This window comes from Idiotropiscis lumnitzeri, chromosome 19 (assembly GCF_059441095.1).
Source record: "Idiotropiscis lumnitzeri isolate Australia: NSW breed Sydney's pygmy pipehorse chromosome 19, RoL_Ilum_1.0, whole genome shotgun sequence".
In the NCBI taxonomy this organism is placed as follows: domain Eukaryota; kingdom Metazoa; phylum Chordata; class Actinopteri; order Syngnathiformes; family Syngnathidae; genus Idiotropiscis; species Idiotropiscis lumnitzeri.
This window is the reverse complement of record NC_142409.1, coordinates 9620763-9641072: the sequence shown is the minus strand read 5'-3', so window position 1 is coordinate 9641072 and position 20310 is coordinate 9620763. Positions and strand designations below refer to the sequence as shown.

The following is a 20310-nucleotide window of genomic DNA, read 5'->3' as shown; positions in this document are numbered from 1 at the left end:
AGTTAGCGCTAATTTTTACATCCGGACAGACTTAAATGTTTTAATTAAATAGCAAAACCTGTTAGAATTCAATTGACATACGCCGTAATAAATGTCTGCTTCTATCCAACAACAACTATACTGAATTGAGTTATTTGCCATTTTGCGGCGTTAGCCTGCAGCGAGGGCTTTTCCAGCGTGCTACCAGTAGCTTAGTGCCAGATGTGCTAGGCGAGTAGCTGCATGATAAATGGCAGCGGGTGAGCCCCCCTGCTCTTGCATCCCACTGCCAGTCCCTCGGCATGCAGCTTTTCGGGCCAAATGGCATCCGCATCCCTCCCCAGCTGACATTTAAAGCCTCTGCCATGCTACCCCAGCTGTGGACACCACAGGTCCCCCCCATTGCCCTGCCACATCACCCCACCTTCCTTCAGTCTCTCCCGGGCACGGGGCCATCGGGCCCCAATGCCAGCGGTGCCGGTCAAAAATAATTTGCATAAACAGTCAGCGTTCAAAGGGTTTACAATGCACTCATTTGTCACATAAAAGCTCCGTTCCTACGATGGCAAGGTAATGCTAATTCATACCTGTTGTACACATTTTATTTGTATTATTTTGCTTATTTCTATTTTTTTTTGTCTTTTCGCATTTCCCAACAGAGTCAAATTTACAAATACAGTGGCGACTCGCGATTCAAGTTTAACTCGTTTCATGACCATGCTGCAAACAATACATGATTAATTACACTTTAAAACAATTACACAGTTTTGGTCATAGAGCATCAATTAAAGGGCCATAACACGCAAGATCTTCACAGAGGATAAGGAATATATGACAGAGTATTGTTACATTGTCTGTCCTTATTCTTTAAATGTTATGTCATAACATATATGCTATATTGCATTAACGTTCAGATAGCGAATAGAAAGGCTAACGAGCATGTGTTTTTTTTCTTCTTTTCTTTTCCCGCTGCAGTCCCACTGAAGTCATCTGAAATAATAGAGCCCACCCGTGGCGCATGCAATTATCATGAAATCTGGCATGAATGTTAGTGTCACAGAACACAGGAAAAATAAAGAAATGCGCAAGTCGGTGTTCCTTTTATTTACACATCATTCCCCGTATGGAGTTATGCACTTTTATAAAAATGACATCTTAACTTAATGCAATTTATTTTGGCGCCCCATGGGGATTTGGTGACCGGCGTTTGACAACTACCACTTTAAGGTAACAGTGGACTGATTGTTTCAAAGCAAAGAGTGCTTTGCAATAAAATTTAAGGGTTCAAATATTTAGTTGGTTATATTAGGCCGCAGATGAGATTGAAAGTCCCTTCATCTTTTTATCATGTCCTTTTGATATCAAATGCACAACACTAACTTGAACAACAATATATTCATACTTAGTGGAAGTTTATGAATAATACATTTGTATTTTGTTCTACTTAGAAGAGTTTGTCTTATGAATATTTATTCTTGCCATTTTTTTCCCTTTTAAAATCCAGCGCACAGTTGTTATCAGGCAGTATCAGTCCCATTTTGTTTTCCTTTAATCTAAAAGAAAAAAAAAAAAAAGACGGAATATTGCAGGCATATTATTAACAAGCACCAACCAGCAGCGAATGCAATTCCGACAACCAGTGTGGACAAATCATTCCAATGGGGGTAAACTTCAAAGAAGAAGCGCATATTGACCATTTTCCGGCATGAGAGTGAATAAAAGCCACAAGGGCTGAGCATGTTGATCCGGATGCAGCTTGTATTTTATATACGCTTTACTTCAAAACATGTCTGCCAAGCAGAATGAGGAGAGAAAAACTCAATTTTACGTCAATTTCAGGACAGCAAAGTTGTCCAATGGCTTTATCCTACTGTAGGGTATATATGTTTTTTTTTTATTTTTTATGATGTTGTCTTTTTACTCCACTGCAATGAAGTTCAAATAAAACAATTGAATGTGTTGTTTTAAGAGGTTTAAAAAATATATGAAACGTTTATGTCTCAGCTGCCCTAAATGAACTGCAATAGCAAAGCTTGCTCATGTATTTTCAAAAAGAAAATATGACAAAGGTCATACAGACAGTATCATACATGACAAAATGAGTTTTGTTTTTTCTTTTTTTTTTTAAAACACCTTTTAAGGGTTTTAAACACAACACCAATACAAAAAATGGCACTACGACCGTCTGTGGCATTTCGCATTACTCTTTAACATTTAGCGAGCGGACATTAAGGAGAAGTTAAGAGGTTGTAATAAATGCAAAACGTGCAAATATCTGTTTTAAGCTTAGTTTGACAATAAATAAAGTCGACCGACAGTTCGTTGCTTGACAAACTCTCAATTGGGGTCACTTGCGTCTCAAGGCAGCGCGGTGAAATTGTGGATAGCACTAAACACACATGCACACTACAACTATTGTGTATAACATATTGTAGATATGAATTTATTTTCACCATTCCACTGCTTTGTGATGGTGTCCAAAGAGGGCAAAAAATATTTCAACTCAGGAATTTCTGGAATCACGACTGAATGGGTCGCTATGTTATGTGCGTCTCAACAGATATGTTTCCAATCAATTGCACATTGGCTTTCAACTGCCTTTTTGTCCCACCACCTATGCAATCTCCTTCCGACGGTGTCATGAACCCAAACAATAAAAGCATCGCCTGCCCCTATAAATGTTTCGGCAGTATGTGTGTGTATTTCAAAGTGGCTCAAATGCCATTAGCGCGGCGGATCTGGATGTGAAATGTCAGCGCCAAGCAGCCCCGCTGCGCCCACAGCCCTGCCCGAGTCAGACGGCCTCTTTGGAGGACTCCAGCTGCCTCCCCGCTGATGAAAGCCCGGCCGCCAGCTCGGCTTCTCGGCAACCTTTTACCATCACGTGACCTTTTTAGACCGCAGAAATCCTTTTGATAACAAGCCATACAGTTTGGTATTTGCAGGATGCATTCTCTTTGCAGGCGGTGGGGAAAACAGCGTGTTTTTTTTTTTTTTTGTAATGAGCGTCAAAACACACGTTTCCTTTTCTCTTAGGCGTGAATAAAAGGCAGCTCTTGTTTTTTGGTGTGCTTATGAGGTATTCAGTTATCTTGAGTTATGCTCAAAACTATGGGGGGTCCTGGGTTTACGACCGTCCCCACATTTTCGAGGTTACAAACAGCGTGCGCGGCATCTTGCAGCACACGAAGGCATCCTTACCACTCTCCTGTTTTTATTGCATTGTTTTATGGTTATAGCCTAGAAGTGTTTTTCATACCAATATTTACTGTAATATGACATTTCGAGGTTATGAACGGTATGCGCGGAAGTAGTGTGCGAAGGTAAAACTGGCACGTATCATGAGCATCTTTCCCCACTGAAATTAAATGAATCCGTTCCAGTCTCACAAAAAAAATTTCCGTTTTTAATAAGGAAAGTAGCACTTTGTAACATTGTACTTGAAGAAGAAATATACTAATAGCATGATTAAATAGAATGTAACATGAGCATATATCCATTGAACTCCTTCTGGCAGGCATGCCAGGGGCAGTAAAATAAAGTCAGCCAGACACAAACAGGAATTTAGCATCGACTGTATTTCACTCGGTCAGCTGCAGTCGTTTTTCACAGAGGATAAAGAATATATGACAGTGAGTTGGCAAGGACCGATTACCGATTTGATGGTTTACGGTGGTTTTACAGTCAAGGTTTCAATAACTGCCAATAGTGTTTGCCCCAGTAAAAAGTTTTTTCAATTTTTTTTTATTTTTCATTTTGAGGGGACGTCTAAGCAGGGCACAATTTGAGGAAGGTAATATTCTCCAATTTATATTTTTCCGTTAGCCAGACTTTCCAACCACGCTCTACATATTGACTCCCAAAAAGTTTGAGGAATAATCCACCCCCCCCAAAACAATGTTTTGGTCCCACTTCAAATCACAAGTACGAACACCTACTGTGCAAACACAAACAAAAGACAGCGAGTGCCGTGCTTGCCTTGCTGCCATATATGATTTACATCCAAGCAGTTGAATCACCAGTTGACGTGCAGCTCGGGGAATTTGGCACTTAATGAGAGCCTCTTAACATAAGCAGTATGCCAGAGTTATCTCTCAACACCAAGCCCGCTGTCAAAATGTCAACGGATCTCAATTCAGCCACAGAGTCGCTCCCACCGGGAGCGCCGCACTCACGCCAGCGGGGGCCCCCAACGCGCTGGTGAAACCAGGGGGCAGAAATGCAAACGCCAAGTGGGAAGGAATGCCCTTTTCGACGCGACGGGCGATGACAACATCAAGGAAAAAAACTGATGAAAGATCGCTTTTGAAAAAACATTAGCAGAAACAAGAGTAGGTTAATGCTTACGCTATTGTGGCAATTTTTTCTGATCACAAACCTGAACAAACATCAGATTAATTTGGGGGGCAGGGTGTAGGTTAGCCGCGAGCCAATCACAGGGCAGATGTAGACAAACCTCCTGTTGGCACGAATGGTCAATTTAGTCTTCAATCAACATGTTTTGGAATGCTTGAGGAAGCCGAGATTGGAAACCAGGACCCCTCGTTGGTGAGGCAAAAATGCCAACCACTCGCGCCGCATTTAAATCAACTCACTTCAAATAAAATGCATCTTTCCCCAAAAACCAGATCAAATCTCCAGGCGGACTCTCGGCAGAAGTGCTATCATTCTCTCCTCAAACGCTCTCCGAGGCTTCTCAGCATTGTGCATTTTTTTCTTTGCGGAGTCTTTCACTTGCAACCACCACTAAAGCCTCCTGGAAATCCTCTGAACATCACATGGCTCCCTTTCAAAACTCGCCTTCCGAGCGTGCCTTTTAGTTCCCTCACCTCTCCACACCAGAGAAAGTAGCCTCCAGTTTTTTTTTTATTTGCAAATCATTGTAGTCCCTTATTTATATTTTACACTTCCAACTACAATGGAATCGTTGTAAAATAATTTACGAGTTAACTCATTTACTACCAGCCGAGAAAAAAAAAATGTCTCTTTGACGTCTTTAGCCGTCAATGGCAGAAAATGAGATAACCAATTGCACTCAATGGGACAGTTCATTTTGAAATCGGACCAAATGGAAGTAGAACTTGCGTCACAAAACTGATCGTGGCACCACTGTCCGCTTATCGACTAGCAGGAATTTGTGGCCCCATTTTTTTCCCCCCACACCTCTTACAACACTTGCGAGATGTTGCCAGACGACATCCATTTGCTATTTGGGTCCGCACGCTTGTTCCCACTTGGGACGTGGCTGTTAATCACAATGACACTTCCTTTCCTCCTCACGGGCACACTTCATTTACCGAAAACAAAGTTGACATTTTTGGTTGCATTTTCTCGTTAGGGGTGTGGACGTCGCCGGGATCCGGAATGGACTGGATATTGCTCCGCCTATTGATGGATGTCTCCTTCCCCCCACTCTGACATTTGCTTATCCTCGTCCGCATCTACCGCTATTGACGTGCGTTCCATCCGGACATCTTTGCTAAGCTGTTTTGTCATTTGTCACCTCTTCAATAGAAATGGAAGAAAAGCGGAATTGCCGCTGATAAGACTTAATGACACCACACCACAGTGGCGGCTTGTGCAAGTACGTCGTCCACACGAATACCTTACTACGCTTAATTTGTCCCTCTTAGGCATTCTCCGAACAATTTAACCAGCAGAGCCCCCCCACCCAGAGCACCACTAATAGGTAGAAAGAAAAGCCCACTCTGCAAGCGCATCGCATGCACTCGCTCATAACTGTCAATTTAGAGCAAATTTTGTGAAAGCAGGCTTTTGGTTTTACACCTTTTCAACTTAATGCATGTGAAGAGGCCACTCTACAGTCTCTCCTGTTAAAAATATTGCACTTATCCTCAGTTCGCCACTTCTTCACAACACACTGGTGACATCATCGCATCCAGGGAAGTGGATCTCCACGACACAGGTATGTCCATGCCAGATACGATTCATTACAATTATGGTCATGTGACAAAACGATATGATTCATTCCAATTACCTAGAAAGCTATTTCCCACCAATTAAGATTCACCCCTATTATGATACGATACAATATGATTTCATCCGGTTAATTCAAATTACATTTTAAATTCATTTCAATAATGGCCCACTCCAATTATGACAACATACAAGTCACAACTGTGACTACATTCAAGGGGTGAGTAATTAAGTTAGTTAATGTGAGAGTTCCAGACGTCATTGCCTTCTTTCTGGATAAATCAAAACTCTCAACAAACTTGCCAAAGGTCTTTGGACATATCAGATTTGTCCGATATTTGGAAGAGACCAAGTAAGGCAGAAAATGCATATTTATTTTTTTAATCAATTATAATGACATCTCATCACATTCAGTGCAGATTATGGCAATTTTCCCCCCATATATCATTCCGGAGAAAGTAGCAATTGACAACTTTTCTGTGTGGGACGTAAAATGCGGCACTTCCTCGACATGCATCTCGACAAACACAAGTCAAGGCGCATATTTTCTCCCTATGAGGTGGAAGGCAGGCAATTTTCCCCCCTTCCTCCCACCGCCTCCTCTCCTGCAGAGGGACTATTATTGCAGCTAATTATCTACAAATAGGCCCGATATGACAAACACAGCCCCCGCCACTAAGTGCACTAAATCAGTCAGTGAGGGTGTAAATGAATGAAAGGGAAGCAAGGATAGGAACAAGATAAAAGTTACTGTGATGAAATTAAAAAAAAAAAGGGGGGGGGGAGGGGGGTGGAACGAGATGAATGAATCAGATATAATTGTGGAGAATATCAAGAGACAATGTCGAGTAAGATGAGGCATATAAAAGCGAGACAGATGGGCAAAGAAAGACACCAAAAGGGACAAACAGAGCAAACTGATGGAGTCTATGGAGCGCGTGACGGCTGTTGCCAATGGCAACCGTCCCGCGATGCACAGGCAGCATCCATCCCAGCATGCCTGGTGATCAGGCCAGCTCAGGGGTCTACGAGGCTGTCTGTCTCATTTCCGCACAGAAACTCATTTACGGAGCCAGCTATGATGTATCAATGGGCGCTTGATTAGATCCTTACCTCTGACACGTATGAATATTTATCAGCATGGGGTGAATACACATTTACTCTTCCTTTCATCTGGATCACTCTTGAGGGTCCTCCGGTTCCCCTCTTAATTTTTGTCCAATGAATATGTCATGGGTGCATCGCCAGGGACCGACAAGCCCTCCAGATAATCTGGACGCTGTGGCTGCAGCATTGCGCTGTCTAACAAAAAGCCTTTGCCGTTTTTTTTGTTGTTGTGTTTTTTTCGCCATGGCGACAAAAGCTCTCAGGGCCACCGAAAGGAAATAAAAGCGCAAAAGGGATGGCAATCACAGCAAAAACACTTAAGCGGATATGTTTCCGAGATACGTTGGACGGCTTAAGATGTCAGCGTGTGGCTGCACAAATGAAGCTGCAGGTGTGAAATGGATGCCAAAACAAGTGGCTGTTATTTTGTTCCCTCGAGAGCACAAACGCAAGAATATGCTAAACAGTTACGTATTTTCATTTAATTTTCTCCCGCAACTAATAAATTGGTTCAATAGAGCTTTTCTCGACACTCAAAGACGGAAACTATTTACAGTCGAACCCAGCGTCGTCGCGGATCCACACCGTCTGATTCGTATATTTGCCAATATTTTTGTTCTATTTTTGGGGAGTTTGGGGCGGAGGGGGATCCTCAATTTTGGTTGAAGATAAATATAGACGCAGATGCTCTCTTTAAATCCTTAACAACATAAACCGCATAGAAAACGGATGGATGATATTTTTAGTGAATGTAACTTACGTCACTGACTCCAGCCTCGACAATCTTCAGGCCTGTCTCCTTCTCCAGCTGCTGCTTCCCTTGGACTGCACAGGAGACAAAAGCGGAGGCGGTGGTGAGTATGAGCAGAGATGAAAAAGTAGCACTTTTTTTTTTTGGTTTTATTCTCACTTCCCGGGCCGGAACGAGTTGGTCAGTGATACCGAGAGCGATGCAAACGGGTGAGACGACGTGAGTCAGATGTCAAAATGATCGCAGGGAAAGAGTGGCCCACGCAAGAATGCGCGTCATTTAGCGCTCGGTCGACGCAACAGGAAAAATGAACGGCTGTTTCTGCTACAGTCAATCAATCGTTCTGAAGGACGGCAAGCTGAGGTGGCGGTTCGTGAGTGGCGTGAAGTCTCTGTCATATTAGTTGGAGAGGATCTCCAGTGGTCACGTGGATGACTGATGACGAAAGCACCAACTATAATGACTGAGACTACGATCAATCCTGCAGAACAGAAGCAAGAAAATCCACAAGAGTACTTGGACAACTCTCGGGGCATTCAAACTTCAAGCGACCACGAAGGTGCAATTGGTTTAAAGGCCTGCAAATGAGCTCAGAGCGAACCGGCGCCATTTAATTCTTGCAACAATGTGACGACGCAAAAAACATTTGGGAGCGCAACCGACTGAAGCTGAAGTGTGTTCGTTAATAACTTAAGCCGCCTCCTTTTGTCCTTCGAATAATTAATACACCGCGCATCTCGCGATCTCATCAAACACGCCGAAGCCATTTGCACGAGCTCGCTTTGCCAGACATATTCTCATGTAAATCCGACCCATCCATCACTTCCTACCTTTGAAGCAAACACGTACGTTGAAAAACAAAAATCAAAGGGGGCTTTCATAGATTACGCAAAATTAAATAATGCGCGGCAAAGTGCCGCATCCTTTTAATTGAGTTTGTTAGCATGTGAATGTGAGTTAAAGAGAGTAGGTCCTTTAAATCCCATTTCCCCCAGATGAAGGCTATGCAAATGACCCTGCAGAGACTGAAGCTCACCTCGCACTCCACATCGGGCGAGGGCCTGTTTTAATTAGTATTTTAATCTATCCCGGTGATTCCACTCGGGCCACAATGTATGCGGCATTCCATCTAATTAAGCATGCTACTTTTAGGATAATCATCCATCTCTCTTGCTCGTCGCCGCGCTCAAACCCTCTCGTCTTGCCGGTTTGAGAGGACGCATTGATCATCCTATCATCTCGTCATTTAGGCGTATATTTTAGGCGGAGGGGATGAGAAATGTGGGGAGGGTGGGACACTGGGAAAGGTCACGCATACATTGTGTGTGTGGACTCATGGGTTAAATGTACTTTAAAAAGCCATTAAAAATGCAAACTTCTGCAAAATAGCAGGGATTTTCGCAACAAACAGGTATGTGAAAAAAAATATTTATAAAAATATCTGCAATATAGCTGAGACGCAAACGATGACTATTAGGACTAGACCAATTAATCGACTGGCCGATTGTATAGCTCGATTTTAGCCTTTTCCAATTAAGAATAAATACAGATATCAGACTTTCTCATGAATCTCTATATGCTTTCAGTAGGTATGGGCAGGAAGTTTTATTTATTAATTTTTTTAAATAATAAGCTTAAATCAATCAGTTATTGCAATTTCTTTCGGACATATCGGAATCGGCCTAAAAAAAAAATCCTTAATAGTTGGGCCCAACTCGAATTGTAATGTTGCGTTTATGAAAGTTGTTTTCTTAAATTCAACCCTCATTAGACTGCAGTGTCAATAAACAACTAAGTCAAAACGAAAAACATGACTAATGGCCAGTCAAAGAGGGACACCCTGTACGTTCAAAGCGCTAAAAGTCAGAATGCCACGCAAGTCAAGTCAAGAAAATGAGCCATTAGCGAGAGGAGAAAAGTCTACAACCCACACGTCTGAGATGAAGCTCATTTTCAATTCGTGTTATGTATTTAGTCGTCTGGCTGCCAGGGGGGAGCTACCTGGGTGCTGTTTAGGAGGGGGGTAATGAGCGAGGTAATTGGGCCCAGCTGGGCGAGGGCGTAGGTGGCGGGGAGGAGCGAAGACGCTCAAAAGGTCACGCAACGTTTCGCCGCTAATGAGGAACCCTCTGTGGCGGCGGCGGCGGCATGAGCCAAACGGCAAAAAGATTAGCCTTGCGTCAACACGAGCCGCTACGTGACTGCCGCTCAGCCCACTGACTGACATGTCGTAGCGGGCGGAAGTGGGTCGGTAATCAAGGTGGAGGACTCTCCAATCAATGGCGGGAAAGGAACGAGGCCACTTTAAATGGAAACGCAATCGACTCACAGGGCTCATTAAGTTGCCGGACGGACGGACGAGGCCTGGAAGCGAGCGTCAGAACGGCTCGTTGCGCTTCGTTTTGCTTTTAGCTAATCATCTATTTTGGCAAAACAACACAGCTGGGAATGTAATTAGAATAACCTGCAGTAGTGGGAAGCAACAAAGGCCAAATACCTTTTTTTCTTCGTTATTTGAGGCATCTGTGCTTGAGTATTTATTTTTCAGACTTTTACGTTTACTCTTATATTTAAACACAGCCTCTCACGAATATATCACTCTTCAACAAATTCAAGGTCACCTTATTATATTATTATAAAAAAATAAAAATGAGTAATTGCTACCACAGACTCACTTCCGAGGCTGATAGCTAGCTAGCCAGTTCGCTAGGTAGCACGGCTAATGTCAGTTCCTTTCCACTCGTGTCACAAAATGGAAAAAAGTAGAGAAGCCACTCATATTTATTTTTTTTTTCATCTGAAAAATGAGCACATTTAATGTTTCACTACATTTAGATTTTTTTGTGAAAAATGCAAATGTTTATTTTATTTTTTTTTACGTTTTTCAATATGCTGTGTTTAGTTCAAGGTTATTCTACTGTCAGAATCTTGCCTCCACACGGCAATAACACAGTTCGTCAACAGGGCTGGCAGCAAAAGTCAGCACACCCCTAAGTGAAAATGGCCAAAATGAGATCCTATATCTGTAGTTCCTATTCCTGACTTTGTACAAATCGGCTCATTATGTTTTTTTCAACCCCCGCAGATGATTCACGATGGAAAAAAAAAAGTCATAACTCAAGAGAGCTTTAACACAATCATGAACGGTAGTCTAGTCCTACGTCATGTATTACATTGGGGAAGCAACTAGGCCGGCACTCCAAACTGCACACAGCAATTTCATGAGCTTCAAATGAGCCACCAAATATTCCTGACAGACTGTGGAAAAGAGATGTCAGGTCTCGTTTCAAAGCGAATCCTCCAGACATTCTTAATAGGAATTGTCCGAGCCTATCTCGTCTCATCTCTGATGTGATCCCATCCCCGCCGCTCCTTTTTTTTGATCTTTGCGGTTTTCCCAGTGATGCTGAGCTCTTGATAAAAAAACTAAATAAATAAAAATAAGAATACAGCATGTGCTCCATTTTTATTAGCTTGCAATAAACAAGATGACAAGAAGATTTTATGGCGCAGAAATGCCACATCCTCCATAAAAAAATTTTTTTTTAAAAATACACCTAACGATACACACCTAATTTCAGTTGGCAAGCCGTTTATTAGACGTCTCGAAAAGATTATCCTGACTAATGTGGGGTATGCTAAGAGTAATCTTTTATATTTTAATAATGTGTAAACATCCCATAGCTAACAGTCACCATCCTGGCAAGATTGCAAAGGCCTCCATCCAAATTCAAGAAGAGCCTCTTTCAAACATTCAGGGCTACTGCCGATCACTTCGGTGTGACGCGAGCGCGCAAACCCAATGTCACTTCAAATAATAACGAAGTACTTGTATTCACCAAAATAACGGTGATTCAAACGACGAGCCCAACTGTCAGGGCTGAAGAACACTTCAAAAGTTCATCAAGGACTCGTCGGGAGAGGAAGAAAAGGCCATTCAATCACGGGCTACCTTGGAAGTGATTCGGAATCGTTGACGTGAGCAACGAGGAGCAGAAACGATGCGCAAGCCAGACTTGATGTGACCTTTAAATTGCTTGCAAGCATATGCACTCAACATCATTATCTGCCGTTGAGTATAATTTGATTAAAATGTGCTGCTTCTCCACCATATGCTGCCGGATAATGGAATGGCGTCCCCGCCTTCATCGTGGATTCTAACGGCGATCCCGGAATGATTATCATGAAGTCATCGGAGCTTAAAGTCATGAATATATATGTTCATTTCGGTGACACATGACATGTGGTTGTTATTGTTGGAAGCAATATAAATGCGGCGCGGTGAGATGGATCGCTTCCCGTGGGCCCCTAAGTATTTGGTATTTCAGTGTGTCGTAATGCCTCCAAATGGGGGAATCGAGTTGCCATATTTCAGCCTGGCGCCGCTGATTGATCTGTTAATACGCAGATACGTCCCTCCTCCCTATCTGGGTTCTCGCTGCCGCTTCTCTCGATACGTCAATCCCGTCAAAAACAAAATGAAAGTGTTTATTGCGAGGGGGCGGGCGCTCACGCCTCGCTCTCTCCGAAGCCGTTAGCCTTATCAGCAGGCAATCGCTTCGATATTAAAGCCGCCATTCCACACATCAATACCCCCCCAACCCCCGAAATACGCACATATAACGACAGTCTGCACCTATCAGGAGACAGAAGAGGGTGAGGGGGTTGGAAGGACGCACCTGATCCCTCTGCCCCCCCCTCTCCAAACAGATAGGCTGCTATCCATTTCTCACTCCAAAACAATATGACTGCCCGACTCGGAGTAGGAAGACACAGCAAGCAGCGGCGTACGTACGATAAATCACACAACCGCCCTTCAGATGCGACTTGAACACGACGATACTTGTCAAAATGTACATCGCAGCAGATAGGGCGGCTATCATTTTTATGAGCCTTATTTGTATGTGTTGTGCCGCCACCCCAATCCCCTCGCCTCTCATCTGGCATTTTTTTTTTCAACAGAATGCCGCCAACAACAAGCCTAAAAATCAACTAAAGGGAAAAACACAAAAATTCCTTTCATATTGCAGTTTTCTCTCTTTTTTTTCCTCCTGACTGACAATTACAAATGATGTTGAAGGTAATAAAGTGCGCCGGTGGCCCTGGTTTGGGCTCGGTAATAGCGGCAGCGACGTAATTAGCATGCGCCGAGGGTCCGCCAAAGACCCTGCCTCTGATATCAAACACATTACAGGCTCCTTCCTCTTTCAAACGGAACCCGCATGACACTTTTATAATTGCGTACCCCCCTTCCTTTTTCTTATTAGGGGGCTTTTTTCGTAAGATGGCTCAATAATAAACCTTCACAAGTCCTTGCCTCCGCTGCACATATCTCAAACGGTCGCCTTCCGTCTAATGAAGGTAAAAGCAAAATGCATACGATTAAAATAAAATAGCCGTTATCTGTAGAATAACACATTTCTATCACATGACAGCTTTATTGCTATAAACAGTCTTGTTTTTAACTGTTTTTTGGGGCGAGCAAAGGGAAAGGGGGTGCGCCGGCTTTTTTGAGGGAGGTGTGCGGCTTAAAGGATTTGTGACAGAGAGATAGATAGTGCTACAATTAATTTGAAACTTCCTCCTTTGTGACAGATTTTTCAAGGATGCAGAGGACAGGGGGTGCACCAATCACTTTGAAGGTTAGTCAACAGAGACCCATCTGCTTCAATAAAGACCACCCGTTTTACTTTTTCTGGGTGTGATGAGGACAGGAGGTGCGCCAAAGTGCATGCATGGCTTAAAAGTTTTGGGAGCGACTGCTCAAACGGACCCCTTGCCCAATGAGCTTCATAAATGCCTCCCTCTAAATAGACACCTACCTTGCGACTTTTTTTTTAGGGAGGTGCACTAACTCTGTCAAAGGTGGAGCGTAACTTTGAAGCTTTGCGAAAGACTGCTCTAATCGACACTGTGACACAACAAGTTAAATAAATGCCTCCCTGAAATACACACCTCCCTTTGATTTTTTTTCTTCTGAGGGTGTGCGGGTACGTCAGTGTTTGTTTGGGAAAGACTGCTCTACTTGGCGTCCTCCACTATTTAAACGAACACCTCCCTTGATAGGAGGTGGCGTACGCAATGTTTATTTATTTATTTATTTTTTGCTACTATAAAATTCTGCTTGCTCGTTTGGAAAACTGCTCCAGTGACAATTAATTAAATAAAGGCCTCCCTCAAATAAATGTCTTTCCAAAAGCCACGTTTGCCTCGACATCACTTGTAAAACGACACCCACATTCCAGGAAAAGTGCATCTTCTCTTTGCGTAAATATGGTGCTGTATATGCACACGCATTATATCAGTTCTTTGGATGGCTGCTTGATAAATAGATTGTGGCTGTTCTGACACTGGGTGCAAAATGGGCATTTTGGCTTTGATAGGCACTGACAACAATTCGTCACGGACGACGGGAGACGGCGGAGCTATAAAATGACTCACGTTTTGCCGCAACCTCCAGATGTGGCAGAAAGCCCATTGCATGTCAATCAATCGCAATCCCTCGAAAATGATAAGATGGCAGTGAAGAATGAGTTTATGACGAAAAACAAAGCGCACTGGACTGATTTTTAACACCTGAATCGATTATTACATTTCAAAGACGACGCACGCGATGAGAAAATGTGGCAGAGGTTAAATGTGGCAAATATTACTACCGGAGGGGAACATTTTGTAGGTTCAGATCATTTTGTGATATTGATATGATTTTTTGGCGTACAATGCCAATTCCAGTATTTGACAGAATAAAATTCAGACAACCGATTACATTGGACCCCGACATACTAAAAAAAATTTGAAACTTGTGAAAATCCACAAGTGAGCAAATACTGTAAACACCTCAGAGCCTTTACCCGAAATTGCGCTCCTCTCGTTAGGGACGTTCTGTATGCGTGACAACATTAAAACGTTGGTATAGCTTGATAAAAAAATAAATAAAAAAAATAAATCACTAAGCTTTGTTTCTTGGGGTTACAATTGACATCTTAAGACGCGCCAGTGAGTGACAGCGGATGAAGATTTAGGGATGTCGGCTACTGTCTGAAGAAAGTCTACTGGGGGAAATGCTTATTGGAGGAAAAGGATGGTGATACGCACACACACACACACGCACACCCCCGCACGACTACTTCCCCACTGAGGCAACTATGACAGAGGCAGCCCTACCTGTCAGTGTGGCGGCAATTATCCATCGGGCTCTCTCCACGGACCATCTACTGCAAGTCTCCGCATTACTAACCACATCACTGAGCGCATACATAGGCGGCGCGAATACTGAAGCACGGGTGGGCAAAACGCACAGCGCTGCTAGCGTACATGTTCGCACACGTGCACAAATACGCTTTTCATCCACAATTCGCTCTCTGCAAGCTAATGGACCGAGCCGATGATGTGTTGGTGCAGACATCCTGCTCAAGCCGGGAAAAGCACACATCATTAGAATAGTGTGTGAACGAGATCAGCACACACGCGCATGCACGTACGGATGAGTGATAAGAACCAAGGTGTTCGAGGCAGAACCAACTCTGTTGGAAGGGATGCACAGCTTAAAAAGTTAGTGAACGACTGCTTGACAGAAATACAAACCAAGCCATAATCAGTTCAACACCTCCTTAAAATATTTGCCTCATTTGTTCCCTTTTTTTATGGTGCTGTTTTTTGTCTACACCAACGATGATGTTAGAGACGAATCAGGCTTGTGTTAACGTGGACAGGAGAGCAGGATTTGAGCTCCAGTGAGTCAGGTGATACTCAAAAAAAAAAAAGAAAAAAAAAGAGAGAGACAAGGCTTCCATTTTGGCTGCAGGAGGTTTTGTAGAGGAAGGAATTGATCCGTTCCTCGCTGGCTGGCTGACTCGTGTTTCAGGAACAGCTTGACTGTATAAAGACTGCATGCGCTGTGAAGGGTGATTTCAGATAGGATTTTTCTTTTTTTTTTAAAGAAAGGAGGAGTGGTGGGGAAGGACAACCCATGTGACCTCATTACTGAAAATTTGTTCCGACTGTCATTAGCAATCACAAACGCCATCACTCAAGTTAGGAGTAACGGGTGAGGGGTGCACGTTCTGCAGGGCTTATGACAATTATCACATAACGTTTGATAACTAGATGTAGACAGGGTGTTGAGAGATTCTGTATGTTCTACACTAGATACTGAAGGCACAAAAAAAGAAAAGGAAATAAGGAATTTTTTTTCCAGTAGAGGGCGCGGAAAAAAAACATTAAGTGTGGAGCCCTCTTCACATTTAATGGGAACATGAACGTCACATGAAATTTACTGACATACACAAAGATCCCTTGGTGTCAATTACTACTTTCCTAATAGTCAGGGCTTTGGCGCCACCTTAAGGCATTATAGAAAGAGCACTTGAAATCAACGGAAATGGTCACGAAAATAGGATATAAGCATTAAATTAGAATTGGGTACCTGCACCTCCAGTCTAAATTCTTTGTCTGTTTTCGCAGCGATGTCTAGTACAACACTGTTTTAGAGGTGACTCGAAAAGTGCACGCATGCTAGCTGTGCCATCAGCAGCCAACCCAAAATCCCAGAAAAAAAACCTTCCCGCCGCACTTAGTAACCCTGAACCGCCTCTCACTTTTTCCCTCTGCCTGTGTCGTCGTCGAGCATCCTGGCGACGCGTCAGCCTGCAGTGCTCGTCATCTGCGTGTGCAGCTGCGAAGTGGTGGTGGGTGTAAAAAGAAGACGCAACACAACCGCCTTGCTCAGCTGTCAGCATGACAAACGTGACATTTCCCGTCAGAGACGTTATTGGTAGTGATATTATTTTGTACCCAACCTTTTTTTTTTTTTTTTACTTCAGGAACAAATTGACATTTTTTTTTTTAATTAAGGCCATATTATAGTTGTCATGTGATATTATAGACCAAATATTTTGTTGCCAGTCCTGTTTCATGCACACCTTGCATCTATTTTTTTGGGCCACAAAATGTTTGTTTTTTTTAGCACAAATTAGTACTTCGTACACATCCTATATTTTGTGGTCACAAATTAGTATTTTTCATTTATTTTTTTGCCAAATTAGTATTTCAAACATTTCATTTTGTGAACACCCTACATGCATTTTATGGCCACATCTTAGTATTTTGTGAACACAAATTAATATTTTGAGGCAACGAGCCCCAAAACGAGCCTTTCTTGCACGGGTTATATCTATATTGTGGCCACAATTATTTGTCATGTCATGTCTGCAGCGCCATAAAAGCCAGATAATAGTCACAACAGGACCACAAGACAAAAAAATCCCAACAACAAAAAAAAAGCCACATTTTGACTGTTATTTTTGACACCCACGCATCCCCAAATCAATCTGAGGGCACAGTTTTCCCTCCAATGATTTCTTTCAGGAACGCGAAGCTGCAATTCCGAGTCACAGCTTGACGATTAAATCTATACGCAGGCGGTGGCGGCAGCATGCGTATCCTAAATAGCTGCTACATATGTCGCAAAACCTCTCCTGTGATTGGAGTCACTTTCTGCGAGATCACATAAGCGAGACTCAGATTTATTTATTTATTTATTTTTTTAAGGACACCTGTTGGGCTGCCACGGCTCATCTCCTCCTCATTTAGCTGTCTGTCAGGGCTCCGCGGGGCTGATTACAGCCAAGATCTGATTCCACTTGTGCGGCTTATCAGTCTAATTAGGGCCCCTGGCAGGTGACTTGAAGAAAGTTGCCCACGTCACCGGTGTTCGAAGCACAACGATCATGTATAAGTTTGTATTTTTTTTTTTCCAGGTAGGCTGGGTTTTTTGTTGGGCGGAGTTTCGTATCAGCATCAACAGTCATTAAATGTGCGAATTTCTGCAGCAGGCGACGGCTCCTAAGAGGGCTCTTTAATAAGTAGCTGCAGAAGACAAATGGCTGCAAATGACAGGAAATGTTGGTTTAAAAAGTGAGATGGTGGGAATTGATGAAGGAGGGAGTAGAGGATTTAACAGAAGGCGCGCAGGTTTTTCTAGGTAGTGTATCAGTCGCCGCTAAAAGGTCAGGAGTGTGCTGTTCGCACATGCTGGTGCTAATGTAACACCTCTCACACGTTTCACGCTCGCCTGCATCTGCAGCTGCCTGGCGGCTTAGTGGACGGACTGTTGTTTTCTACGCAATAATGCTCAGTAATCCCCCACTCACGTGTTGCCTTAACGCGGGGATCGGGTGTGAGGACGCCACCGGCGACAGTCACAAGCACATCTGTGAAATAGACTTTGATTTGAAACCAACATTGAGCCAGGTGGCTAAGAGATTCACACACTGTACTTAGTAGAGTGACAGATACTTGTGTAAGGAATACATTGGTAAAACTTAAACGCTGTGTGGTACACCCCTAACCACCAAGTCTGCTATCTTAATGCTAGCACGCAATGCAAAATGTCATACAAGGGCTAAAAACACTCGCATTGCAAATCTAAAAACCTTAAAACAGCTTAGAATTGAACACAAGCAGCTTTGAATTGAGAGCATGGTCACAGAACAAATTTAACTCAAGTACCTGTACGTTGATCCAACTGCCTACTAAGGTTAGTTCCGATTAATCGGCTGCTCATTTTTAATCGATTGGTATTTTTCCATTTTTGCTTTTTACACATTAAAACACGTTCAAAGAAAGCTAATGACGTCAAAACAACCCTCGAATCCCACCCCCCATTAGAAAAGGGCTCTTTCTGGAGCTTTTCCATTCAAACCCGAGGCTAACAGCATTTTGTCAATTAAAACCAGCCCGGCTCCAGAGCAAATGCTAACGCGTAGCTCATGGTTGGCACAGTAAAAACGGATTTCACTGCGTGTATTAACGATTACTTAGGCGGCTGACTTAACAAGTGAAGCTGAAATCCCATTCCAAGTCAATCTGAAGCGGATATTGGAGTTGAATTGAAAGGGGTTGCGTGTCCTTTAAAGAGAACTCGGAAATAGAGACGCGTTATCACCTCGGCAGAGAGCCCTGAGAGAGACGACACTCTTCTGTAGGCGTCTGACCTCATGTATACAGGCCAGTGACCCGTGACAGTCAGCTGGTATCGATTTAAGATGAGGCTGAGGACAGAGGGAGCGAGAGCATGGACCAGCAAAATCCCTTTTTAAAGCATATCCATAATTTAGTGTGGCCTATCTTATTCTATTCGTGGATAAATGCTGAGTTAAAATAGCAATATGTTGCCTGAAATGATTGGGTGGGGAAAATATCAATATAGAGATGGATCGTTTTGGTTCAGAATTGCCACGACAATATCAGGTATCGATCCACTGTGAGCCATTGCACACTTAATAACTTTGTGTCCTGTCAACACGATGTCATTAAAGCACAAATGGCAGCAGTAGAACGAAGCGCATGTTTGGCATCAGTTCGAAAGAAAAACACCATTATATTAAGGGCTTAACTGATTAATGAACATGTTGACTTTATGATGCAAGTTGTAATGATGAGCTGATCAGCTAAGTGTATAAATATCACAAAAAATTGGTGTTCTAAGTTACTTGGTTCCCACCCGCGGTCGATCACAGCGACGAGACTTTTATCAACTTCTGACAGGTCTAACGTGGGCATCGATCAATCACGGCGGTGACTTTGTATGCCAAATTACCGCAACACTGTAATTTGCATATAATAAAAAGCGGCGTCCAAAGAAGACAGCGCAAAATGCACAAAGGAAGCAGAAATTGAACATCTGCCTATTTTTTCCCTCTCTCTTTCGGCGCATGCCAAAGAGAGACGCTGCTGCACCTGGTCATGAATTATAGACATGACGGGAGGATAGAAGAAATGGTGTGTGTGTTGGTGGTGGGTTGCAGGTGAATGAAAATGAGGGGTGGGGGCATGCGATGCGTCTCGCGGCCATCTGGAGACTGTCACTGGGGTTCTGTAAGATCAGTGATAGGGTGGCAATCACCAAGTAACATCCATCTATCCATTTTTTTTTTTATAGCGCTTGTTCACATTAGGGTATTTAAACACGTTTTGGTTGGTTATAAGTGCACAGTAACGGCGCAGACAGTATATGCGGTGACACGAGCTACAACATATACAAAAGAATATATCTAAACAAATACAATTCAAGCATAATGGCCTTAAAACCAGGCAGCACACTGAACATCGTCTTTTGAAAATGTTCTGAAAGGGAACCGAAATTGTACACCATGATTGCAGACAGCTGTAATCTTTCGGTAAAAAAAAAAAAATATATGTATAATATAATCACCCCCCCTCCCTCCCAAAAAAAAGAGAAGTACAAAAGCAAAAAATAGCGCTTTGAAGATGGAAAGGCAGGAAATGTCACCCGCCTGCTTTGAAGCGCGCCGGCTCCCTTTTGTTTCTCTACACTTGTAACACACGAAAACCACTGGCAGGGCCGCGCATGCGGGGGCCAATTAAGTGCACTGGCGCCATTAGTAGGCAAAGAACATACACCACAGATAAAAAAAAAAAGTAGTCTTATATTGTTCTTCATGTAGAAACACAACACATGTGCTATCCGACAAATATAGACCCGTTTTGTTAAACAATCATTTAAAAAAACTGGT

The 20310-nt window shown here is 43.0% G+C and overlaps 1 protein-coding gene across 3 annotated transcripts in view; it reads right to left on the bottom strand.

Annotated features, from left to right (window-relative positions):
- The window catches only part of ptprn2 (protein tyrosine phosphatase receptor type N2), a 90863-nt gene that overhangs the window by 39099 nt on the left and 31454 nt on the right, over window positions 1-20310 (bottom strand). For all 3 annotated transcript variants that reach the window (XM_088282751.1, XM_088282750.1, XM_088282752.1), the window contains exon 11: window positions 7784-7848. In XM_088282751.1, the coding sequence (XP_088138877.1) occupies window positions 7784-7848 (65 nt within the window). The remainder of the gene's footprint in view (window positions 1-7783; window positions 7849-20310) is intronic.